The sequence below is a fragment of the Lynx rufus genome, unplaced genomic scaffold (genome assembly GCF_022079265.1).
Source record: "Lynx rufus isolate CCGP_SWC_20201006 ecotype Redwood Valley unplaced genomic scaffold, mLynRuf1.p SCAF_13, whole genome shotgun sequence".
NCBI lineage: Eukaryota > Metazoa > Chordata > Mammalia > Carnivora > Felidae > Lynx > Lynx rufus.
This window is the reverse complement of record NW_025814827.1, coordinates 32,654,969-32,679,920: the sequence shown is the minus strand read 5'-3', so window position 1 is coordinate 32,679,920 and position 24,952 is coordinate 32,654,969. Positions and strand designations below refer to the sequence as shown.

General features: G+C 46.1%; 1 protein-coding gene across 1 annotated transcript in view; it reads right to left on the bottom strand.

The window, feature by feature from the left end:
• Positions 1-24,952, bottom strand: part of EHD4 (EH domain containing 4) — an 87,625-nt gene that overhangs the window by 50,141 nt on the left and 12,532 nt on the right. Inside the window, exons 2-3 of the mRNA XM_047075262.1 lie at positions 16,078-16,254; positions 6,561-6,658 (exon numbers count right to left, since the gene is read on the bottom strand). Coding sequence (XP_046931218.1) covers positions 6,561-6,658; positions 16,078-16,254 — 275 coding nt within the window. The remainder of the gene's footprint in view (positions 1-6,560; positions 6,659-16,077; positions 16,255-24,952) is intronic.

Here is a 24,952-nt window from a genome sequence, read left to right as displayed (position 1 = left end):
AAACATCAATCAATGATTTTTGAAGCTAATGTGATTGTTCTGTTATTTGAAGCACAGTTCGATTCCTTCTGTTGAATGTACTACCATAATTTATTGTTTACTAGCAGGACACTTTCTGCCCTTTTTTTTTTCCTATCTACTCAGTTGTATTTGTTGACTTATAATGAGAAAGGCTTATACAGTGAAGGACTTAGACATCAGAAGAAGATACTCTCAGATTTTTCATTGACAGGGTGCTGTTCCTGGAGGAGCAGATAGATTTGTTGGAAAATTAAGACCAAGAGTTTTTTCTTTAAGAGTTATTTAGATTTTTAAAAAAATTCATTCATTCATTCATTCATTCATTTTTGAGAGAGAGAGAGAGGCAGAAAGAGCAGGGGAGGGGCAGAGAGAAAGGGACAGAAAGAATCTCAATCAGGCTCCACACTGTCAGCACAGAAACCGATTCGGGGCTCAAACTCATGGACCATGAGATTATGACCTAAGCTGAAACCAGGAGTCAACGCTTAACCGACTGAGCCACCCTAGGGTCCTCCAGGCATCCCTAGAGTCATGTAAATTGTTAAAAGAGGACAATTGTGTTACTTTTGTTTACCAAAGTGAAGTCTGTTGAAGGCATCACAAAACCTCATGCTTTCAGGAAATCACAGGACTAATTATTCACTGCCAAAACAGAGCCTCCACATGCTTACATGCTAAATAGATGGGCAAGTACACCAGGTGCTCCATTAGGTTTCTTTCACAGTGTTCTCCTTGTCAGACCAGGACATTATGATGAGAACCAGAACCCAGAGGTTTGTACCAGGAGTTGGGAACACACTTGTGTTCATGCCACGTCTAGAAATAAGTCCTAGATGATGTTTAGGTTCAGCATGAATAAACAGTATTTTGGAAAGTAAACAGGCCAGGAGCCAGAATAATAAGAGAGTAGGAATGAAAATAAGGATGTGTGGGTAAGTGTGCTCTCTTTTCTCACCACATAAAGTAAAAAACCTGGATGTTGTCATGAGGGGCAAAAGATGTTTCCTAAAAGTGACCCGACTCACATTTTACTCATACCTTTCAAGCAAATAATTTAGAAAATCTTGAGAATTGAAACATTCTTTTATTGGCTACAAGAAAAGAATCAGGAAAAGCTTGTAGGACTTTTAGGTAGCTATTACTTGATTAGCATAAAATTATTATAAATATATCAGAACATTTTTATCCATGCATGATGGATATTCTTTATGTCAGCCAAGAAAGCTACAGTTTAGTCACGGAACTCAATCCTTTGTTCCTAAAGATTTTCTGCTAACTATAATTAAACCAAGGAACATCTGAAGGATAATGGGTTTCCATATGGAGTATACTAAACATTGTTTCAAAATCAATTATCCTGGTGGGTTTTATTTATAGAGCTTCCTAACAGATTTAGGTAACACTCCCCCCAAATGTTGACTGTGCATTCTTGTTTTACTGTGAAAACCAAGCAGGGAGGCAAGGGGTCCAGTGATCTGATTTCTAGGACTGGTGTTAAGATTCTGATGAGGACAAGGATGGGCTGAGGCACATTCTAGTTGGTAAAGGTCAGCCCTTCCTTCCTTCCTTCCTTCCTTCCTTCCTTCCTTCCTTCCTCTCTTTCTCTTTCCCTCCCTTCCTTCCTTTTCTTCCTTCCTCTCTTCCTCCCTTCTTTCCTTCCTTCCTTCTGTCTTCCCTTCCTCCCTCCCTCTTCCTTTCTCTCTTTCTTTCAATTTTCATTGCCTATTTCACCCATCCCCCCATTTGGGAACCATTGGTTTGTTCTCTATAATTAAGAATCTATTTTTTGGTTTCTCTCTCTCTCTTTTTTTCTTTTACTCATTTGTTTCTTAAATTCCACATATAAGATATGGTATTTGTCTTTCTCTGACTTATTTCATTTAGCATTATCCTCTCTAGCTCTATCCATGTTGTTGTAAATGGCAAAATTTCATACTTTTTTATGGCTGAATAATATTCCATGGTATATATACACACCACATCTTCTTTACCCATTCATCTATTGATGGGCACTTGGGCCGCTTCCATAGTCTAGCTATTGTAGATAATGCTGCAATAAACATAGGGACGCATGTGTCACTTTGAATTAGTGTTTTTGTGTTTTTTTGGGTAAATACCCAGTAATGTGATTACTGGATTGTAGGGTAGTTCTATTTTTAATTTTTTGAGGAATCTCCAAATTGTTTTCCACAGTGGGTACGCCAGTTTGCCTTCCCACCAATAGCGCACGATGGTTCCTTTTTCCCCACATCCTCGCCAACACTTGTTGTTTGGTAAAAGTTACTTCTGACAATAAGAGTGGATCTGCCATGTTTTGCCTTAAACCTGAGACCACAAAATATGAACTGTCATGTAGAAATGTCGAGTGTTTCTTCCCGTCACCTACGACTTTGGCTTAGAGAGGAGCCATGACTGAACACTATGTCCTCCTTCTGATCACAATTCTCCCTCTACTCAGCACCAGGTACAAGGGAACCAGAGTTATGTCAGGAGACAGGAATGAGCCAGGAAGAATGGAGCTGTGGGTGAGGTGAGATTATATTACTGAACCCTGTGTTGAGAGTCCCCATTTTTGCTATCACCACTAACACATCAGGATTCCTTCCTAGAGCTGCACCCTCACTGACCATCTGGCCCCTAGAGCTCTGGACGCCTGGGCAACACCGTGGGGGTTCATGGAGGATGCCAATGATGATGTGGGGCCAGCTTGTCAGTTCTAGTCCCGCCTTCCCATTCGACTCCCAGCAAGGTAGCACAATGCTTCACCACTCCATCTGCCATCGGCCTTTTCCTATGCTGATGGGGAGATCTCTGGGTGTGGTACAGTCAGCACGTCTTCCTGGGGGTGCTCAGCAGTCACCGGCCCCTCACCGCCTCCCCCGCAGCCGCACCACCTATCCAGCGTGCTCTCACTCTCAGCCAGGGCTGCAGAGCCCTGCAGCTAGAAGGTGGACCCACAACATCTTCAGCTTTTGGCGACTGCCTGAAGCACCCATCCTCTGAGCCCATTCTCCAGAAGTAGCACCCTGCCAACAATGTTTACTGTTCACTCCCCAGATGTCAAGCTCAGTCACCCATCTGCCTAGCAGCTGGGGAAAGAGTTCTCGTGATCGTTGGAAGGCTCTGCTTTCCCAGGGGAGTTAGGGCACGTGCGGTTTACTTGGCCAGGGCCGAGCTTCTGTCAGTGTGTGAGTATGAGCAGGTTTAACGTAGACAAGCAAATCCCCCGGGATTAGCCTGGTGCAGACATACAGCTCAGCACACGGCGGCTGTTCTCGCACTGCTATTACGGATACGCACCTAAAGAGACTTTTTTTTTCTTTTTAATTTCAGAGAGAGAAAGAGTGTGCGTGAATGAGGGAGAGGAGCGGAGGGAGAGAAAGAGAATCCCAAGCAGGCTCCATGCTTAGCACAGAGCCTGATGCAGGGCTCGATCATGACCTGACCCGAAATCAAGAGTCAGAGGGTAAGATGACTGAGCCCCTAAAGTGGGACCTGCTTGTTGAGGGTTAATTCATCAACTGCACCAAGGGACAAGGGGAAGGCACAGCAGCTGCTACCTTTCCTCTTTTACAGACAAAACACCCGTAAGGAAGTCAAAGCCCCGCTAACAAAGTCAATAGCAGATGTTCCAAATGTCCTGCGGGGTCACAATTTGTATCTGCCACCTCACCCAATGTTGACATAAGTGACCAGTGAAGGTGGTGGTGTGATTTATGAAGCTGGACGGATGGAAGCAGGAGGAGTCTGAATCAGAATGTAGCACTGTCTGCAAAAGTGTCAGCTAAAGCAGCTCTAAAGCAGTATAGACTCTTTGGAGTTAATGTGCTGAAACTGACTCCAGCCACCAACTGTCCCAAACACAGTCTGGTACTCAAGCTTGGGAACTTCAGCCACAGTGCAGAACGCTGTCATTGTTTGCAGCTATCGGTCCTTCCCCACCAGCTGCTGTATCTGTCAGGGTGGCAGGTTCCGCCTGAACACTGCCCGCTTGGAACCGTATGTGCTATTTCTGTGCACAGGATGTGAGGAAGTACTGGGCCAGGATATGAATCAGATTCCTATAAAGTGTTAAAAAGAACTGGTCTTCAAAGCATCCTGAAAGCATCACCCCACGCTACACTACTATAAAGAATCTGTAGTCTGAAAGACACTTGTAATTGCTCAGCAAAGAAGAAACCCTGAAGAATGTGGGTGATTAGAATTGGCCAAGTGGTAGATGCAGTAAAACATGGATGGCTCAGAAAAGCTGTGGGACACGGGTTTGCTTTATTTTCGTTTTAAAACAAAACATTTCATCTGCAGAGCAACTTTTATGGTGCCAAAGGAGTGGTCCTAAACTGGCTCTTAAAAAAAAAATCTATTGGCATTGAGGCACAAAGGTACAAAAATGATGTCTATCTGTGGCACTATTTATAACAGTGAAAGATTATTAGCCATCACAAGATCCACAAATTGGTTAAATACACCATGTTATGTCCCTTTGATGGAAACGAAACAGCTGTTAAGAGGAATAAAGTAATTTGGACATACTGGCATGGAATGATGTTTGTGAAAGACCATTACGTCAAAAAATCAAGTGGTAGAAAATGTGCTTGGAAATCGCATTTCTGTTAAAAATAATATGTTTGTATATGCACAGGAAAAAGTCTCTAAGGAGCTGGAAAACACCATTAACAATGGTCAATTGTGACAGATTTTGTATGTCCCTATTCATTGCTTGAATCCTTTATAACAAACATTACCTTTATGACAGAAAATATAACTAACAGACATTTATGAGAAAAGAATAGTATTATGCTGGGTTTTTCTATAAGCAAGGTACTTGGAGGCCTCAGGGAGGCCTAATTGCCCACGGAGTCCCTGACCGAATGGGTGAAGGCCCAGCAAAGCGGTTCTGAGCTCTCTGAGAGTCCGTGGAGGCTGCAAAGTCAGCATTCCTGAAATGCCATGAGAAAGGAGGGCTTGCAGACCTTGGGAGCCTTTCTTTACCCATCTTGGGACCTTGCTTTCTAGCTCCTGGGAGTGTCCCCACAGCCTACGTAGCTGTACTTCTGCTTCATTAGGGCGGGGGGAGTCCACTGCCTAGCCAGAACCCCGGGCCATGACCCCAGACAGGTCACCGCTCAACCCTGGCACTTCTAAACACAGTTTTACTGACTTGCTATTCAAGGAGTTGCGCAGACTTATCAGGGACAAGTGGAAGCAGCAATTCATCTGCTCTGTCTTTTCCCTCCTAGCAAAGCCTTGAAGGACTAGACTTTGTTTCAAGGGCCAGGGGCACCTGACCTGCCTCTGTGACTGCGGGAATCCAACCTAGCACCCTCCCGGCCAGGCATCTCCTCACTGTGAGCAAGCTATGTCCTCGGGGTCGCCCCTGATGGCCCCTTCTCCAGGAGGGCGGGGGAGAGAGCAGGCCCATCTGTTTAACCACAGTGCACAGGGCTAGACAAGGTTAGGGCTCAGCCTTGTTTTCAGGTGGCTGAAGAAGCCCAAATTCACCATCCTTCACAAGCATTTTCTACTCTCTGTTCATCTCTGAACACCTTCTAGTCTCTCCTTCCCACTGCAGGCCTCCCTTAGGTAGTTCCTACTCACCCTCCAGGTCTTGGCTCAAATGTCGCTTCCATGGGGCATCTTTCCCAACACCCCAAGGCCAGGCTAGGTCCCCTTCCACCCTCGACACAAGGCCCTCATCTCAGAGCACTTATCCCAGTTCTCTCTCTCTCTCTCTCTTTTTTTTTAAGTTTATTTATTTATTTTGAGATAGAGAGAGCACAAGCAGAGGAGGGGCAAAGAGAGAGGGGGACAAAGGATCTGAAGCGGGATCTACACTAACAGCAGTGAGCCCGGTGCGGGGCTCGAACTCACGAACTGAGAGATCACGACCTGAGCTGAAGTCAGACACTTAACTGACTGAGCCACCCTGACACCCCTCAGGTCTCATTTTCTGTTTCCCTATGACGACTCGATTTACATCTGTCTTCCTCATTAGAACATTAGCTCCTTGAGGGCAGAAACTAACCGTACCTGTTTTTGCTGCATCCCCAGCACACAGCACAGTGTCTGGCTCCACAGATACCAATAAGGGCTGACTCATCACAGGGGTGCCACAGAGGCCACGGGCCATGTGCCAACAGGGAAGGGAGGACGAGCAGGGGAAGGGCTTCTCTCCCTGGCCGTGACTACCTACCTCCTTTATTCCCATGTCTAAGGGAATGGTTAGTAGTGATATGCATGTCCCCTCTGAGAAGATTTACACGAGGTAGGCACTAGTGGCAAATGGCAGTGTTTAAAGGAACGAAGAGATTACCAGAAAGTTTTTCAGTTGAAATGAGAACCTTTGATGCCATGCATCCTGGTGGCTTCTCAGAGCCCTACAGCTCTGGACACCTGGGCTTCCCAGGGCTGCTGGAGGCATCCCGGTTGGGGGGGTGGGGTGGGGTGGACAGAATCCGACAGAAACAGAAACCCTCCCCTGGCATGATAGCGAGCCTCAGCAGCAGCAGAGGAGGGTTGGGACAGGGGTGGGCACTGACCTCGGCTGATGCGTTGCTTCTCCCCAGACAGGATGCCGGGACTGTCGATGATGCTGATGCTCTTCAGGACCTGATTGGGCAGCTGGGAGCACATGAATCTGGAAGAAAGGGATCAAAGGTGGGATCAGGAACTACATATCTCTGAGCTCTGAAGAGTTCCTTGGCCTCTCAAGGTTACCGACATGGTCTGTACAGCGGGAACTTGCAGGGCATTGACAGCACCTCCACTGGGGCCATGGGGACGGGATGCCGGACCCTTGGGCAGGTGTAGGAAGGTGCCTTGGTACCTGCTGCCACCAGCCACCAGATCCTTAACTGTTAATTTTGATTTGAGCTGACATTTGCTGAACACTTAGATGTTTACAAACATCGTCTCATTTGTTCCTCACAGGAACCCCTTGAGGAAGAAATTCCTGTTAACATCAGAGAAGGTAAGTAACTTACTCAGCATCACTCAGGGCTGGGCCTTAAGCCTAGGTTAGCTTGACCCAAGCCCGTCAGCCTCGCCTGCCCCTTCTCCAGGCTGCTCCTTGGCCAAACATCCCGGGCTTCTCCTCCCCGGGGAATCTCATGACTCCTCCAGGGTCACTGCCCACTGTCCAAGCTCCCTGCCCGGCTGCTGCCCACTCCCTACTGGGACAGTAGAAGTACCAGTGGCCTGGGGGCTCAGCATCCAGGCCGGTGCCCATATGGCTTCAGGCCCAGCACAGGGCAAGCACCTGTGGGCAATACCCCAAATCCTCCAGGTGCTTTGGAAACCAAGGGATACCCTAAGAGTGGACAGAGTGGCAGGGGCGGGGAAGAGTCCTGGCCAAGCGTCTCAAGCCTCTTTCCTTGGCCCTCACTTGCCTGTCACCGTCTCTTCCTTCTCATCCCGATCCTCCTGCTGTCAGCTGCCCTGGTTTCGGCCTCACGGAAGCAGAGGGGAGTGGAAGAAAAATATGGCCTGTGGGTCAGCAGACTGGGTGCAGGCTCAGCTCAGGCTTTGTCAGAAATTTGCTGTGGGATCCTGGACAAGGGCTTCCCAGCTCTGGGCCTGTGTCCTTATGTATAAATGGAGACACTTGGACAGGGACTGGTGAGGTCCTTTTTAGCTGTAATACTGAGTAACTCTAGAGTAGCAGAAGGAAACACTTTGATACTTTTTCACCCAGGCAGCAGGGCTCAAGGTGGCTCTCTGGTAGGCACTGTGTCTGTTCTAAGGCACACACTGCAGATAGAGTGCCTCCCCTTTTCCTGTATTGTAAATGGCTAACTTCTGGATCTGTGTGGGCAGAAAGCTGGAAAATCCTCTGTGAAAGCTCAATTCTTCCATTCAGGGGAACTGGTGGGATCACTCAGAAAGTAAATATGCTGGGAATGCGGGACAGGGATGCCATGCTGGCCTTCACAGTGCACACGTGGCCGGCACAGCCCCACGGGGAGGGTGGGGGCGCAGCCGCATGGTGAGGGGTGGGCAGTCCTGAGCAAGAGGTACAATTACTGACATTTCAAATCAGCTTGTTTTGAAGGTGCTCAGGACAAGTTTCCTACACATTCTTTCCTACCTTTTCAAGTCAGCCCAGGAAAATGTAGGAAAAGATACTATCATCATTTTGCAGCTGGAAAAGTTGAAGCACAAAGGAGTTATGACATCTTGAGGTCATATCGTTAATGCATGGCTGGCTGGAGACCACAGACTAATATTTCTGATGTCAGCTGAGTAGAACTGAATCCATAAAGTTAAAAAGCTCACAACGTTAAAAATAAAGGGCCAAGTTAATTTAAGAAAAGCCCCTCATTTCTGATTTTCTCCTGCCCATCGTGCATCCTCCAGACCTGTAAGTAAACCCCACTGCCCAACACTGGGAGAGCAGACCCATGAGAATAAAGGACACAGAGATCACGAAGCATTCGTTCTTTGTAAGTTCACAAAGAAAAAAAGAAAACCACTGCATGTAATGCTCTAGAATCGAGGTAGGAACAGAGTTCTGAGCATATCCGCGGTAGACCGCATTTCTTGTCAGTAACGATTCAGTCTCTTACCACAGTCCCATCCTTTTTATTAGATGGCTTGAGGTATTTGACAGTGCCGAAGAATCGCACATATGCGAAACTATTTTACGTAAAGTATTCCTGTGAGAGGCTGACCTTTCTCCAAAACCACAAGCTCACACTCAATATCAATTTTTCCAAAACACAAAACCCCTAGATTCTAGTGTAAAGTTAACAGAGGGATTCAAAATTTATAAACCGTCCACTCCCTCTCTGCAAAGTGACAAACTTTCGACAACTACCCTGCCTCCTGACTCAACAGCAGAGACAAAATCTGTGAGCCACAAACCAAGATGTGGTCAGATGTGGTGACATTACCACACAATAAACAAGACAGCAGGCTGAGTGGCCCACAGGGGTAATTGCAGAAAAAGGGAGGAGGGGGAAGAGGAGGGAGGAAGGAGAGGGGCAGGGGAGAGGGGGGAGAAGATGGGGGGGGGAGAGGAGCAGGGAGCTCTCCAGGAGCATCCTGAGAGGGCATGGTTGGGTTATGTGTGTAAAAGCAGACTACACTCCATGAAAGAAAGCAAGGAAGCCTCGTGGGGGAGGGGGAGGGGGGAGGACTGGGGTGATGGTGGTGGGGGTGGGGGGCAGGGGTGGGGAGGTAGGGGGGAGCACAGAGCAGAAGTCAGCTTTCAGACCCCCATGTGGGGGCAGGCCTCATACACTGGGGTTGGAACCACACATATTTTCTTAAATAATTATATTGTAACCAGAAAAAACCCTAATGGAACACTGTTACAACAATCCTGTCTAACTTTTAAGCTTTAAGAAAGCAAGGTAAAAGACAAGGTTATTTACTGGGTGTCTTCTCGTCAGCCCTCGGTCAGGCCTTTCTTGCTTATGTTTGTGTGCTGAAATGTTCCCAATCACAGATTTGCTATCCCAAGATGGATTTCCTACCCTTGCCAGAGTGACTAACATAAATGTACCTGTGCCTTGCTTTCTACATTTCACACAAAATACGCAGACATGTGCTGGCTAAGCCCAGGAGCCTCACAGAAGCCGTTATGGAGTGTTTCCTCATTCAGGGCTGACCTGATGCATCTTGTTCTGATAAGAGGAGGGGAGGATGAGCCCAAACCCTGTGCTTGACCCCCATTCCCTGCCACTCCCACACCCCAAAGGCTCAGGGGTAGCAGAAAGGGGGCTGGATAAAGGAATAGTCTGGGCAGGTCTTGCTGCCTAGTAAGACAAGGAAGTGAGAGGATCAGAGATTTTTAAGTTGCCTCTATGCTAGCATTCCAATTCGATGATCAATATTTAAAAAGAACCGGGCAGTGCCCTAATGCTGCTTTTGGTTTCCAAGCAATATAGTGATATCTAGCAGTCACAGTAATAATAAAATGGCACAAACATTTGCTGCCCACTCACTATGTATCAGGCAATGCTCTAGATACTTTCTGTAGACATTAACTCACTTAATCCTTGCCACAACCTGAGACGTAGGGGCTGTGCACTGCCATTTACGCAGGAGGAGACTGGGGCACATGCCAAGTCACATGGCTATAAGGGATGGAACTGGTATCTAACCCACTAGTTTGGACTCAGGCCCAGGTTTTCGACTACTAGGCTGCTACCAGCATTTCGTGCATTTGAGCCACTGCTCTGTGCCTTATCATAGAGGGCGACATTCCAAAACAAGGGAGTGACGTGCTGTAGCCCTGGAACTCCCCCACCCGAGGCTCCCTTGTGACTTGCTCTGGGCCCACTGCTGGAGGGCCTGGAAGCAGAAGCCCTTGCTTACTCATGGTGTAAGCTCTAGGTGTCTGAGCAATTCTACCAGCCCGAGAACTCCCAGGTTGTCATCAGGTTCAAATAAATGGATGCTGACAATGGAGAGAGTATCGTGCAGTTTCAAAGCATCTTCTTCAACCGCAGCTCACTCACTGATTAGAGTAAGGCATAGTAAACAGCACACCAGACACGAAAAGACTTTGACAACCAACCCATGATAATTGTTACATTAAAATATCATAGTTCTTGTTACATGGTCCTATCACAAACAGCTGATCTAACCTTCCACTGCCCAGGAAGAATTTCACATCCAGACTATAAAAAGCCCACAGTTACCTCTTAGATTGAATCTTACAGAATTACCACTGTTACAGAATTACTTACATCTTTTACAAGTAAAAGACGGTGGAATATTGGCAATTTCATGTGGTCCAACCTAAGGATGGATACTTTTCTAAACCAAGCCTCTCTTTCCTGACTCCCACAGCAGGGAATGCCAGGTGCAATGCATCAGTGCTGGGAAAGTCTGCCTGAGTCCAGGGAGAAAGACTGGTTTTCTGGAATGTCAGGACCAGGCCGTACAGGCAGCTGCCAATGAAGAAATACGGTTAATGACCTGGCAGCTACCACAAATCTTGAGGTTAAAGATTAATGGGAAGTGCTTCAGGGGGATTATTATGGATAAGCATGCCATAAAACAAAGAAGTAAACAAACAAAGCCAGTTAATCACTCAGATTTAAAAAGAAACAACAACAAATTTGCTGGTGATTCTTGGCAAAAGTCTATTTTCCTTAATCTCTGAGGCTAAATTAGCTGACAGAGCCAGCTTGTATCTGGACTGATGCTGTATACTTGAACTACATCTGTTAAAAAAAACTCCCAATGGGACTAAGTGACTATGTAACATTCATATATTTAAAAAACAAAACAAAACAAAACAAAAACCTCCACTGCTAAAGTCTCATTTAATTACAGAGAGGCAAAAAATACAATATAAGTCCAAAATTACACGTAAGTATTCTATTATTGCTAAACCATCATACAAATGTGAGATAGTGGGGTTTTTGTTTTTATCACCACCATCATCAGGACTGGCTAAATGGACGGGTGCACAGAAGTACCCTTCAGATTCCTTTAGCTCAAAATCCCTAGGGCCACTGATAAAAGTTACTTTTCAAAAGGAAACAGAGGCAATGAGGAAGTAAATGAGATTAAGAATTTCTTCTGTGGATAACTACAATTATTTTTTTAAGTTTATTTATTTTGAGAAAGAGAGAGCATGAGCAGGGAAAGAGCAGAGACAGAGAGACAGAGAGACAGAGAGACAGAGAGACTCCGAAGCAGGCTCTGTGCTGATAGCGCTTGATGTGGGGCTTGATCTGGGATCATGACCTGAGCCGAAACCAACAATTGGACACTTAAACTACTGAGCCACCCAGGCGGCCTGTGGATGATTACAATTTAAAATTAACACTAAACTAGATCCTAAACGAAAAACAACGTCTGCAGCTATCTGGACTAAAAACAAACAAACAAACAAACAAACAACAAAACAAAAAAAACCCCAAACCACCCTGTTTAGAAAAGTAGATTAACGGAAAAACATAACATCCAATTCAAAAGCAGACTGGTTGGGGGGAAATGTCAGATGCCAAATGTGACACTTCTAGAACTGACCAAAATACCCTGGAGCCTCCCAGGACTCGTGCCCTCGGGTGGGGCTGGTTGTCCATCTGCTCCTGTGTGAGTTGGAACTGCCTCCTGATAACAGGCTGTGGAGCCATTCCCACAGAGCAGCTCCACGACAGGCCTGACTGTGGAATCCCTCTCGAAAGTAAGGTAGCATGGCGGAGTTTCAGAATGTTGCATTGAAGTTGTTTTCAGGGGCGCCTTGGGTGGCTCAGTCGGTTGAACGTCCGACTTGGGCTCAGGTCATGATCTCACAGTTCGTGAGTTCGAGCCCCACATCGGGCTCTGTGCTGACAGCTTGGAGCCTGGAGCCTGCTTCGGATACTGTGTCTCCCCTTCTCTCTGCCCCTCCCCTGCTCACGCTCTGTCTCTTTTTTTTTTAAGTTGTTTCCATAGAACTCTTGTTGTTCTAGACTCAACTCCTTTTACTGTTTGAGTATGGAATTTCTATAATTTGAAGCTGTCTTCTGAGAATTTGTCTTCTTTTCTCAAAAGTGTACGTAGCCCCTCTGTTGCTTTCTTAGAAACCAGCCTTACATGTTGAAACGCAGGCTGCACTGGCTCGCTTAATGCTTTGAGGCTGGTGTCACCTTGTGAAGTGCTAACTAACCTCTTTTAAAGATGCCCTTGGGGGCAGATCCTCAAGCCAATGCCCCGTAGTGAGAGGGCCAGGGTAATGAGACCTATCCCGTGGGTGATGGTGGTTGCTTGGTGGCTCCAGGGAAAAAATTCTCCCCTGTGGACAACCAATTCCCATTCCTACTAAGTACGGTTATTTTGACCTCGTTCCCGGAGAGTATGCTGTGTAAAAAGAAGTTTGCCTGCCTTTACAGCTAGCTTTGCTGGTGTTCCCATAGGGATGCTGTAATTACATACATACATTTGAGCGCCCTGTGCTAATTGATTTAAAAAAATGTTTATTTAGTTTGAGGGAGGGAGGGGGAGGAAGAGAGAGAGAGAGAGAGAGAGAGAGAGAGAGAGAGAATCCCAAGCAGGCTCTGTGCTAGCAGCACAGAGCCCAGTGTGGGGCTCAATCTCATAAACCCAGAGATCATGACCTGAGTCGAAATCAAGAGTTGGAGACTTAACAGATTGAGCCACCCAGGTGCCCCAAATTGACTTTTTCTTACATGAGCCTGGGGGAAACAACAGCACTATTGTGTGGCTATGTCTTGTTCATACTATTTACTCTTAAGAGCGATGAGGTACATCCCTTACACGTGAGCCTCACATATGCCTGGCCACCAGCATGGCTAGAACAGAAACTTCTTTGCCAGGGCTTCATGAGGTGGAGGGTGGTAGGAGGGAAGAAGAAACTGAATTCTAATCTTGCCTCTGCCTTTTCTTGGGTAAGTCATTTTACTTCTTTGCTTTCAGTTTTCTCATTTGTAAAACAGCCATGGTAGCATTGTTTTATTAACGCAGGAAAAGTAGTGTATACGAAATCATTTATCTCTAATTTGGGACATAGTCATCACCTTTATCATTATGGTTAGTGGTTATATTAGGGACAGCCTTAAAAGTTAGGGAGCAGCAGGCAGTGATTCTCAGTCCAAATGTCATGCCATTCGGCAGTTCGGTGGTCACTAGTTGGGACTCTGGGCCGTATGGCCTGAGCTCCAATCCCAGCACTGCCACATATCAGCTGAGTGACCCTGTGGAAGTTAGATGAACTTCTAGGCATCAATTCTCCCTGTCTACATTGGGGATAATAGCAGCATGCATGTCACAGAGTTATGGTGACGATTTACAGCTAATATACAAGTAAAGTACCATATCTGATACCCAGTAAATGCCATATATTATTTGCTAGTAGTTTTCTATGTATTCTCAATTTAATTAACACTTGATTATATAAGGCATGGATTATTTTCAGCAAGTTTTAAATCTCAGATAGTGGACCTTGCCATTCAAAATTTTCTTTTTTAAAAAAAAAAGTTTATTTATTTTGAGAGAGAGAGAGAGCACAAGTTGGCTGGGGGCAAGAGAAAGGGAGAGAGAGAATCCCAAGGAGGCTCCACACTGTCAGCACAGAGCCTGATGTGGGGCTTGATCTCATGAACCATGAGATCATGACCTGAGCCAAAATCAAAAGTCAGACCCTTAAATGACTGAGCCATCCAGGCATCCCCCCAAATTTTCTTAAATGCTTCTTTTCCATACTCAGATATCTGCTGTAGGTTTAGGACTTGAAAAAAAGATAAATTTGTTGGGAAAGTAAATCATCTGCCAAAAGAAAACAAGCCAACAGCCATTCTTCCAGGGTTTTCCTTTGTGAATATGGACTCCATAAAATAGTAATTTGAAAAAAGTGGCAGCTTATTTCTTTTTTAAGCCTTTGTTGGGCAAAAAGAGAGTAAGACTAAAGGCAGTGGGAATGAAACCACAGGATCCCAGGCAATCTTCCATGGAGAAGGACCTTGTGCCCTGCACTTTCCAGGCCTCTGGAAGCATCTGGGGCCAGTCTTGAGACAGGAGGCCTGGCTGTAGCCTGCTCTCTGACCAGGATGCCCCGGGAGGCCCTGATTGGGGAGCTTCTTGCCCCACCTTCCCTCAATTGTCTCAGGAGACCCTCTGGTGTTCTCCCACCTGGGTTCTAACCCCTACTTCTCCCCCAGGAGAGGCTCTGGTGGCAACCAAGGCTGTTCTGGAGATGAGGAGGAAGTCCCTCCCAGAGCATCCTGCGGGTGGAAAAAATCATCTGGACAGTATTCTGTAAACCACTGTCAGCAGTAAGATGGAATTTCTCTGTGAGCCCATCTACATCATCTGTGCATTTCTATTTATCCCACTGCCATGCTCCCTGGCTGCCATTTGGATGCCTCCTTTAATTTGTGGTAAGAGCATAAGAAAGCCAGTAGAGCCCAGTTTTTCCCAGAGGCACCTGGGCTACTCCTGGCAGAGCCACCTGGGCTCTTTGTGCCTGGGCACAAATTTATCCCCTAGTGCTTGTGAATGGTGCCTCCTGGAGCTGGGTGATGGGTGCCTCAGCCTCTGGGAGGATAGCAGTTGGCTAGAAGCCTTTATTCTTATTTTCTAAACCATCTAAAAAGAAGTATAGTTCAGGACTTTTGTCTGTCAGCTCTTCCTAAAGGGGTTGAGATGACCCCTCCCTGGCTTGGCACCCCCACAAGCCCATTCCCCCAGAGTAACCGGTCTTAGGCAGGAGACTCATAAAAGAGGGGAAGGGAGAGGTGAGGGGTATGGCAGGAGAGAAGAAAGGGAAAAGGTTTAAAAAAAAAAAAAAAGCTAGGAGTGACAAAGAGAAGGAAGGAGAGGGAGAGAAAAGCAGGTCATGTCCAAGAGTGCACAGCTGCTTCCAGGACACCTGCTTGCCTCCACATCCCTCTGTATCACTGGGAGCTCTGGAGAAGGGTACAGAGTGGTATAAATAAAGCTCATCTCCAGTTAAGACAGAATCTGAGGTGTCCCATGACTTCACATCTGTAATATCATGAGCAAGTAACAAAATGAACTTTTCGTGTGGTTTTACCTCTATTTCCCCTGCCCTTGCCTTAACGAGTAAGGAAGCAGCTCAGAGTGAGGGAGTGAGAAGCCTAAGGGGCAGCCAGGCAGGCAAGGTGACCTGTCCTGGAATAATCAACAGGCTGAACGTGGGGGTCAGGCGAAACCCAGGGGTCATCTGGATTAGGTTCTCTGTGCAGGACGCCCCAGCATACCATGCCTGAGAGGTGGCCATGCAGCAACCACTTAACATTGTCAGTGATGGGGAGATCACTTCCTCACAAGGCAACTGGATCCATTTCTGTGCAGCTGAAACTATTAGAAATTTATTCCTTATACTGTGCAGCCTTATAATGTCTACTCCTGGGGATTAGCTCTGTCCTCTGAAGCTACCCAGAATGGGTAATAAATGATCATTTTCTATGATAATCTTTCAAATATTTGAATACAATAAGCATATTCTCTATAGCTTCTCTGTTCTAGAACAGACATGCTCCATTCTGTTTTTGAACCTTTATATGTAATTGGCAAGAATACAAAGAAAAGGTTTAAACAAAGGTTGACCAAAGATAGCAGTTTGCTGGTCCTTACCGATTCAGGAAAGCATTTCCAAAGCGACTAAGCTTTCGGAAGGGCTTTTTGGGGTCCACAACTAAAGCGTTGCCTGGGGTGCTGCCCTCAGTCTCCCCGTACATCACAGCGATGAAGGAATCGGTGGTGGGCTCTGGGCCAATCCTCATGCCTGGGAAATCTTGCTCCAGTAAGTATCTGGGAGGGAAAAAGAAAAGAAACTTGGCATGTTGTCACAAAGCAAGAGGCCAGGAAGCTTCCTGGGGCTACCAATTTTTAACATAATCATTTAAAGCCCTAGGAATATAGACCCCAAGAAAAGGAGAATGACTGGCATTTTACTCTTTTACTAATGACAAATTTTCAAAGCTTAAAATCTACAACCTAAGTCTCCCCCCACCCCTATAAGAGGCTTTGTAACAGGTCAGACATCTTATAGACTTCCAGGAGCTTCTGAAAAAGTACCTTTCCTTAGCACAATTCCCGTTTCAGGTTCCATGGGCACCATAGGCACCACCCCAGGGAAGTGTACCCAGCCAGCTCCCGTTGCATCCTGCTAGAGCCTGCTCAGGACCAACTCCGTTTGGGAAGCGTTCCTGTCCTTCCAGTGTGTTGGGCACACCTCTGTGGGCCCAGGGCACCCTGTGCCTGCAGCCATCATAGTGTTTACCAGGGGCACTGGACTTCTTTGTTTGTGGGCCCTTGCAGGCTGGCCCGTGTCTATGGCTAGATGCCTATTCCCAGCACCCAGCACTGCACCTGCCCAGAGAGGGCACTCAGTGTAGTGAATGAAATAATGAACCCTCTCCCTCCTTGTCACTAGCAATCATTGTAGCCGTCACATCCCTCCTTGTGCATTTTACAGCTCCCTTGGGTTCCTGGAGGTCATGGCCATGGAAGACGATCTCCAAAGAATTCAGCAGCAACAGAGGCTGCTATGGGCGATGGGGTTGAAGGAGGCAGGGGGCAGGGGTTCAGATTAAATACTGCCAGGGCCATTACTAGCCTTATGTGCGAATTGGAAAAAGATGCTCCTTCCTCCAGGTAGACCCAGCCCTGCACTAGGATTTACAGCTTGGCAAGCTAGCTGGATTCCACCCCCGCCCCCACATGCCCCTCTGCCCAAGTGCCTTCACGTGGCTTAACCTGTACAATTGCACACAGTGGGCCTAGCAAATATCATTGAGAGCTCTTATTTTAGGGGGCTGAGAAGACCAACCCATGTGATACAGGCCAAAGACTGGCTCAGTGATTTGGCTGGGGTTGTGGCAAGGTAGCCAGAAGTAGAGTGGTGGGGAAAGTCTGCTTTCTCTGGGAAATGCTTGAGCCCTAACACAGCTCCCCTCCACCACCAGCACTTCATTCAGTTGAAGCCACTCAGAGCCCCTCCCTGCCTCCCTTGCGACCAAGATTTCCTTTCCACGAGGAAGGAACACACTAAAGAGTAGTTATGGCAGGGAGGTGAGCAAACACTACTCCTTCCTTCCTTTGCAACCAAGAGGAACATGAAGAAAAGAGTATTTTGGAATACATTTCCCTCATTCCCAAGCAACAGGTGGAAATGCAACAGCTTCAGAGAACACTCCACAGTGACTGTCAAAAATTCTGGGGCAGGGGGGAGTGGTGGAGAAGAATCCCTGTTTGAGGTGATTAGGGCAGAGCCATGTCCCAGCCCCTCCAGGGAGATGATCCATCACCCTGCACAACTTTCTCCAGCTCCCCAATCCTGCAGCCCACAATCTATTTGGTCCTAGCCTGGAGTACCTAGGCATTTAGCCCCTAGTCCTAGGGGTGCCTGGGTGGCTTAGTCGGTTAAGCATCTGACTCTTGGTTTCAGCTCAGGTCATGATCTTATTGTTCATGGGTTTCGAGCCCCTTGTTGGGCTCTGCGCTGACAATGCAAAGCCTGCTTAGGATTCTCTCTCTCTCAGCCCCTCTTTTGCTCACACTTTCTCTCTGTCTCAAAATAAACAAATGAACTTTAAAAAGTAAAATTAAGAATAAATGTCCTGACTGATCAAATTTTGGCCCAGAACCTGTGATTTTATTTCCAGGGATAGAAGGAACTGCATTACCAACTGTCCAACACAATTTTGCCATCTTTCTAAGAATAAGAAATTAGGCCACCCCCTTACACTTACGTTTTTTATGTCAACAAAATTGAAATTCCTTAGCGATCTTAGCAAGCTATATTCTAAACATCTAATTGATTTCATTGCTAGTTTCAATGTCATCCAAAGTTTCTATCTTTCTGTGAAGTTGTGGAGCACCAGAATAGATAACATTTAAATATGTCCCCTACATTTTGAGGAAATGTGAAAAAACAATCGGATAATAGCATTTACCAAATACTCACTATTTATGTGGAGTACAAAGGCCCTCCACACGCACAGTTGTTCAGTTGTTCTGAGTGTTGCGATCCCCGTAACACTCTGAGGTGGGCACATTTTACAGTTGGGAAAACTGGGGCATCAGAAAGGCTAAGCAATTTGCCTAAAGTCACACAGTAAGTGTTTCAGTGGAAATGGAATGCAGGCAGGTGGACCCCAGGTCTTGTGCTGTCTCCAGATAATGTTTAATTAAAAAAAAATTTTTTTTTTTAACATTTATTTGTTATTGAGAGACAGAGAGACACAGAGCATGAGCAGGGGAGGGGCAGAGAGAGAGGGAGACACAGAATCTGGAGCAGGCTCCAGGCTCTGAGCTGTCAGCACAGAGCCTGATGTGGGGCTCGAACCCACAAATCACAAGATCATGACCTGAGCCGAAGTCAGATACTTAACCAACTGAGCCACCCAGGCGCCTCTTGTTTAAATTTTTTTTAATGTTTGTTTATTTCTGAGAGAGAGAGAAACACAGCATGAGCGGGGGAGGGACAGAGAGAGAGGGAGAACACAGAATCTGAAGCAGGCTCCAGGCTCTGAGCTGTCAGCACAGAGCCTGATGTGGGGCTCGAACTCAAGAACTGCGAGATCACGACCTGAGCCAAAGTCAGACGCTTAGCCGACTGAGCCACCCAGACGCCCCATCTCCAGATAATGTTTAAACCTGGGTTTGAGCTGGTGGTTTGCTCAGAGATGAGGAGCACAAGGGGGGTTCAGGGCCCTCATGCAGAGGGTGGCACTGGCCACAGGCAGCACTATCTTGTATCTCCTCAAAAGTGAGAGGTAAGAGCTCTCCCAGCTGTCTTCCAGCATGGTCCTGGGGCTGCCCTAACAATGAGGGGCCAGCTCTCCCCATTCTCCCTAGAAAAAAGCTGCACAGAGAAGGAGCTACTTTTCAGAACATGTTCAAATTTAATTTTTTAAAATAATTTCAGAACTTTTTCAGGCACCTAGTAGCCTAATAAATAAAAACGCTTAGGAACAGAAATGTTCATGTTTACAAATTCTTGTGAAATTCCTCACAAATCTTAGAAATACTGGTGGAAGTCAGCAACAGCATCTCACGTTCTGTGAAACTCCAGCACTTGTAGAGTGTACGTAGAGTGTGTGGATTTCACATACACACATGAATGTGGAATTTAGGTTTTACAGCTCCTCTGGGATCTCAAGTCTGAAGTCATTCATCAGCAGAGCTAGAATTCAAGTCCAGAGCACACCCCTCCCAAGTCCACTTAGACTTCAACGTCCCATGGCCTGGATGAAGCTATATGCCAGGAGATCTGAGATCTGTGGGACAGAGGAAGGAGGATGACTGAGGAGAGGGGCCAGGGCTTAGAAGAACAGCAGCCAGTGTCACCAGGCTCCCTGCAGCACACACAGTTCTCACAAAAGGGTTATGTTCAAGTATTGGTTTGAAACTTGACAGGCACTTTCCCATAGAATCAATGTTAACAGCAATGGCTGGCTTGCAAGATAGGCTGCAAAGGTCACACACACCAATAAAATAGACAAAGCAGTCAAGAACTGTAGCACTACCTTTTGGGGGAAAACCCGATGTTGAGTTCCACATTGGGGGGCTCTCTGCAATCTTGCCCCTTCTCACAGCCTTCCTAGGCATGGGCAGGGGGAGGGCCCTCCAGCTCCAGGACCAGGGAGGTGAGGATGGGGCTCAGGCAGGGGTGGAGGGGCCAAGGGATGCTGTAGTTCAGCTATGGGTTCTCAGTGGGGCAGTAACTCACATGTAAAGGTGTATAAGTCAGGCCATCATCGCCAAGGAGAGTCTTAAACACTTCCTGATGTTTTGTTTATATAGAAGCACAGAAATCCCCACTAACTTTGGAATAACAGGGGTTTCAGTGAAAACCCTAAAGTATGAAATTGTTTAAAGAAAAGTGGGTGTAAAAAAAAAAAGAAAAGCAGGTGTTTCTTTTTTTTAAGTTTATTTATTCTGAGAGAGACAGAGACAGCAGCACAAGTTGGAGAGAGAGAGAGAGAATCCCAAGCGGATTCTCTGTGCTGGCAGTGCAGAGCCCAATGCAGGGCTCAAACTCGCAAAAACTGTGAGATCATAACCTGAGCTGGAACCAAGAGTCAGAAGCTTAATCTACTGAGCCACCCAGGCGCCCCCTTACTTTCAAGTCATGATGTGATTGGAGCTAGAACTTCCTAAGTAGCAACCCTACCAGACGGAACTTTAATACATTATTTTTCAAGTATACTTAAATATACTTTGGTATATATTTGACAAAGAAATATTTGCCTTCTACAGCAGAGAAGCAGAACTAGGAAGAGGTATTGTATAGCTTGCTTACATTGTTAATTCGCTTAGTGATACTTTCTCCCACAGATAATCAACAGCCAAAATTCAGTGTTTAATTTCATTATGAAAGCAATACCAATTAAAGACATAATGTATTAACACTGAAAGAGCTCATAATACTCAACACTAGTGAAATAGTGTAGTAAAATAAACACCTTTATATGTAGTAAAATAAACACCTTTGTATATAATCAGGTGGTCTAACCTCACTGAAAAGAAATTTGATACTTTGTGTTAAAAGCATTTAAAATGGGGATAGTTCTACTTTTTGAAATCTATCCTTAGGAAAAATCCTAGATACATGAAAAAGATTTTTGTGTGAAGATATACACTGCACCATTATCTGTAATAGCAAAAAACTTAGAAAAAAATTGTGTTCTCTTTCCATGGCTCTCCCATAATATAAAATCCACTTACTGTATTTAAGACTTCCTATTCCCTGTGTCCACCTGGTAGAGTTATGCTGCGGGAAAGCAGAGCTTTTAGTCTCTGTTGTTCACTAATGCTTCGCACTTGCTTGGAACAATTTCTGGCACACGGATGAGGTAATGAATGTTTGAGTGTCTGATTCCACTGACCTTTATACCACCTTTTCAATAGGCCAATGCTATTCCCACCTCAGGATGGCTTGGAGGGTCCTCCCGCAGATATCTGCATGTCACATGGCACTTCCCTACCCTGACAGAGTAACCTCTCCAGTCTGGTCCCCCTGCCCACCTCCCCATTACCTACTCAGAGCACTTATCAGTAGCTGACATTCTGTCATGTTCTTGTTGGCATGTCACTGTCCCAGGACATTAGGAGCACTTTGAGAGACGGGCCCTCGTTCGTCTGGGTCACCACCATATCCTAGCATTTAACATGGTGCCTGGCACATAGTAGGTGCAGAACCAGTGTCTGGGGACCGACCAGCTTTCTCCTCGCCCTCATCCAGGTGGCCATCTGGCTCTGGCCTCCGTCCCTCACTTTTCTGCCTCCTCATCACACCTCGTGTGGACTCTGGCCACTTAGTTCTGCCCAGCTGCCTCCCAGCCTCCCTCTCCCCCATCTGTCCTGCAAGATCAGATTCCTTTTCTGAAGCACCACTTTAACCCGACAGCCTTCACCAACAACCCAGTCCTTCCTGGATGACTTCCATTCCCCCCACAAGCCACCCCCTTCTGCCTTGCCCTCTGGGTTCTTGCTCCTCAACTACTACAGGCTCTGTTCCCTCCTTGATTAGCCTCTTCCAGGGAAATTTCTGCCCCTCACTTCCCTTATTTCATTCCCTCTGTTTGGCAGGGAATCATGTCTCAGGGTCTCTACTCTCTATCCTACTTACTCTGTCAAGTCACTTTGCAAAACATCTCCTCCTGTGGGCAGTCCTCCCTCCCTGAGCACTCCAGGACCTTTTTTTTTCTGGCCACTTCCTAACTTCCCTTCTCTTGGGAGCACCTGGGATTGGTGTTATTTGTGGGCCTATCTCTTCTTTCCTGATAGGCTGACATTTCCTTCAGGGCTCACGATCCACATACTCAGAACTCTGGAGCCCCAAACTCTCTAAGGAATCATTTGGTTCAACCCTGGGTCTTTATAGGTGAAGAACCTGTGGATTAGAGCAGGCAATGACTTGCTGGTCAGACTCGCTCTGTGCAGGGCTTGGAACCTGGGGCTCCTCCCGCCTGGCCTGAGGCTCTTTTGCTTTTACACCAGGCTCAGCCCCATTGCTCTGGGCTTCCACACAGCCCCCATGTAGGACCTGTCAGATACATGAGTTAATATATGACACTCTAAGCTGACTTTCCACAGGAATTTTACATTGGAGGGTGGTGACACTCAGATACACTTATGTCACACTGCCGGGCAGGCAGGCACAATCCTATGCAGTGAGGGAACTAAGAACAACCAGAACACAGAATATCTGACACGAACAACGTGAGAAGAAAGCGATGAAGTACAAAACCAGCAACCTTGAAGAGTCTGAGTGGATCCCGAGGTATGATGTACAAAAACAGGTCACCCATAGGCACAAGGCTGACCAGCTGTGTTAAACTTTGACATATCAGAGGCTTTCTCAGAGCTATAAGCTCTGGGGACTTGGTGGTGTTATCTGCAAAAACAAGAATTCAAAGGAACAAGAGGCCACAGGAAGACTCTAGAAGAGCATCACCGTAGTTCAGAGCCAACAAGCCCACTGCACAGGCATCCTGTGCATCAGATGGATTTTTTTGTCCCAGGCTCCACCTTGTTCTCCTTTTCCTGTGTTCTCAGAAAGGGCTGCCACTTCCAGTGGTGATTACTCCAGGAGTCTCGAGCCAAGCCGTCAACGTGGAAAAAGACAGACAACTGGGATTCCAAGTAGCTGAGGGGAGGGGTTGGTGGGGAGGATGGGAGACCTGCCATCTCCTCGTCCCTGTTTGTGGAAGACCATGGTGTGGCCTCGTCCCAGTGGCTCCTGGGCACACTGGCCCAGCCTAGGTTCAAGGAGCTGATCTCATGCAAGAGCATATGTGGACAGAGTCTTTTTCCTTCTATTGCTTACATTAGAAAAAAAAAAAAAGATTTTTAATGTCGTAGGAAAAAAAATGTCACTTGTGACAAGGGGAAAATAAATCTTCAGGACAATGAAAGTCCCTCAAAGTACTCTTCTCAAAGATGGGCTTAAAAATGGGGTGCCTGGCTGGATCAGTCAGTAGAGCGCACAACTCTTGATCTTGGGGTTGTGAGTTAAGGCCAATGTTTGGTATAGAGATTACTTTAAAAAAATAAAACCTTTTGGGGCACCTGGGTGGCTCAGTCGGTTAAATGCCCAACTTCGGCTCATGTCATGATCTCACGGTTTGCGAGTTCGAGCCCCGCGTTGGGCTCTGTGCTGACAGCTCAGAGCCTGGAGCCTGCTTTGGATTCTGTGTCTCCTCCCCTCTCTGCCCCTCCCATGCTCATGCTCTGTCTCTCTCTGTCTCTTAATAAGAAATAAACGTTTAAAAAAATTAAAAAAAATAAAACCTTTAAATCTTTTTTTAAGAACGACTAAAAACAAACAAACAAACAAACAAACAAGGTGCATTATTCAATGATAGACTTCCAAAATTCTAGGTGCCAATTTTGTCTCCCCTGGGTATTCATCCAGGCATTCTGTCTGGGTTCTGACTTATCCTTAAGATAATAGAAAAGGCATTAATTATTTTAGTAAGACAGTAGTCTCCCCTTACAGAGGGAATACATTCCAAGCCCTTTCAGTGCATGTCTGAACCCTGTATGCACAATGTTTTTTCCTGTTATACACACCTATGATAAAGTTTAATTTATAAATTAGGAACAGTAAGAGATTAACAAAAATACCAACTAATAAAAGAGATCAGTTATAACATTAAACTGTAATAAAATTATGTGAATGTGGTCTTTCTCTTTCCCTCAAAGTATCTTACTGTACTATTCTCACCCTTCTTGTGATGACATGAGACGATAAAATGCCCATGTGAGAGGAGGTGAGGTGACCGAACGCAAGCATTGTGACACAGCATTAGTACCATACGTCAAAAGGAGGATCATCTGTTTCTGGACTGCGGTTAAGTGAAACCACAGAAAGTGAAAGAGTGGATAAGGGGTTGGGGGGGGCTACTGTATACCTAACTTTCGAGGACTTGTTATGTGAAGTCTTTATCTGAAAAGACTATTTTATCCTAAGCACTTTATGGGGTAGGTTCTACTTTTATCTCCATTTTTACAAGGAAAAAATTAAGGCTTGCGTAGGTTAAGTGGCCTTGTAGAACCTAGATTTCTTACTAGTCCTGCAAAAGCACTACCTGCGCGAAATCAGAGCTTGAGAGGCTGAGTGAGCCTGCAACAGGTTACAGGAATGAGCTCTGTGAATCATAGCAGATATACAAGTCTAAGACTTTTTAGTAAGTATTCAGTAACCAACTAAGCATTCTAAAAAGTAATATGCCACATCTATTTGGGGTGTTTAACGAGCATTATTTTTAAATTCTCAACCCAAAATCTAGAGAAATGGCCTGTGTCATGATGAGATTTTTAGGAATGTTTGTGCATACATTGGCATCTGTAGATAGTTTAAGAGTTCAGTTCATTGATAAGGACTGGGCCTTTTTTTTTTTTTTTAATTTTTGTTTATTTTTGAGAGAGAGAGAAACTGCGAGCAGGGGAGGGGCAGAGAGAGGGAGACAGAGAATCCGAAGCAGGCTCTGTGCTG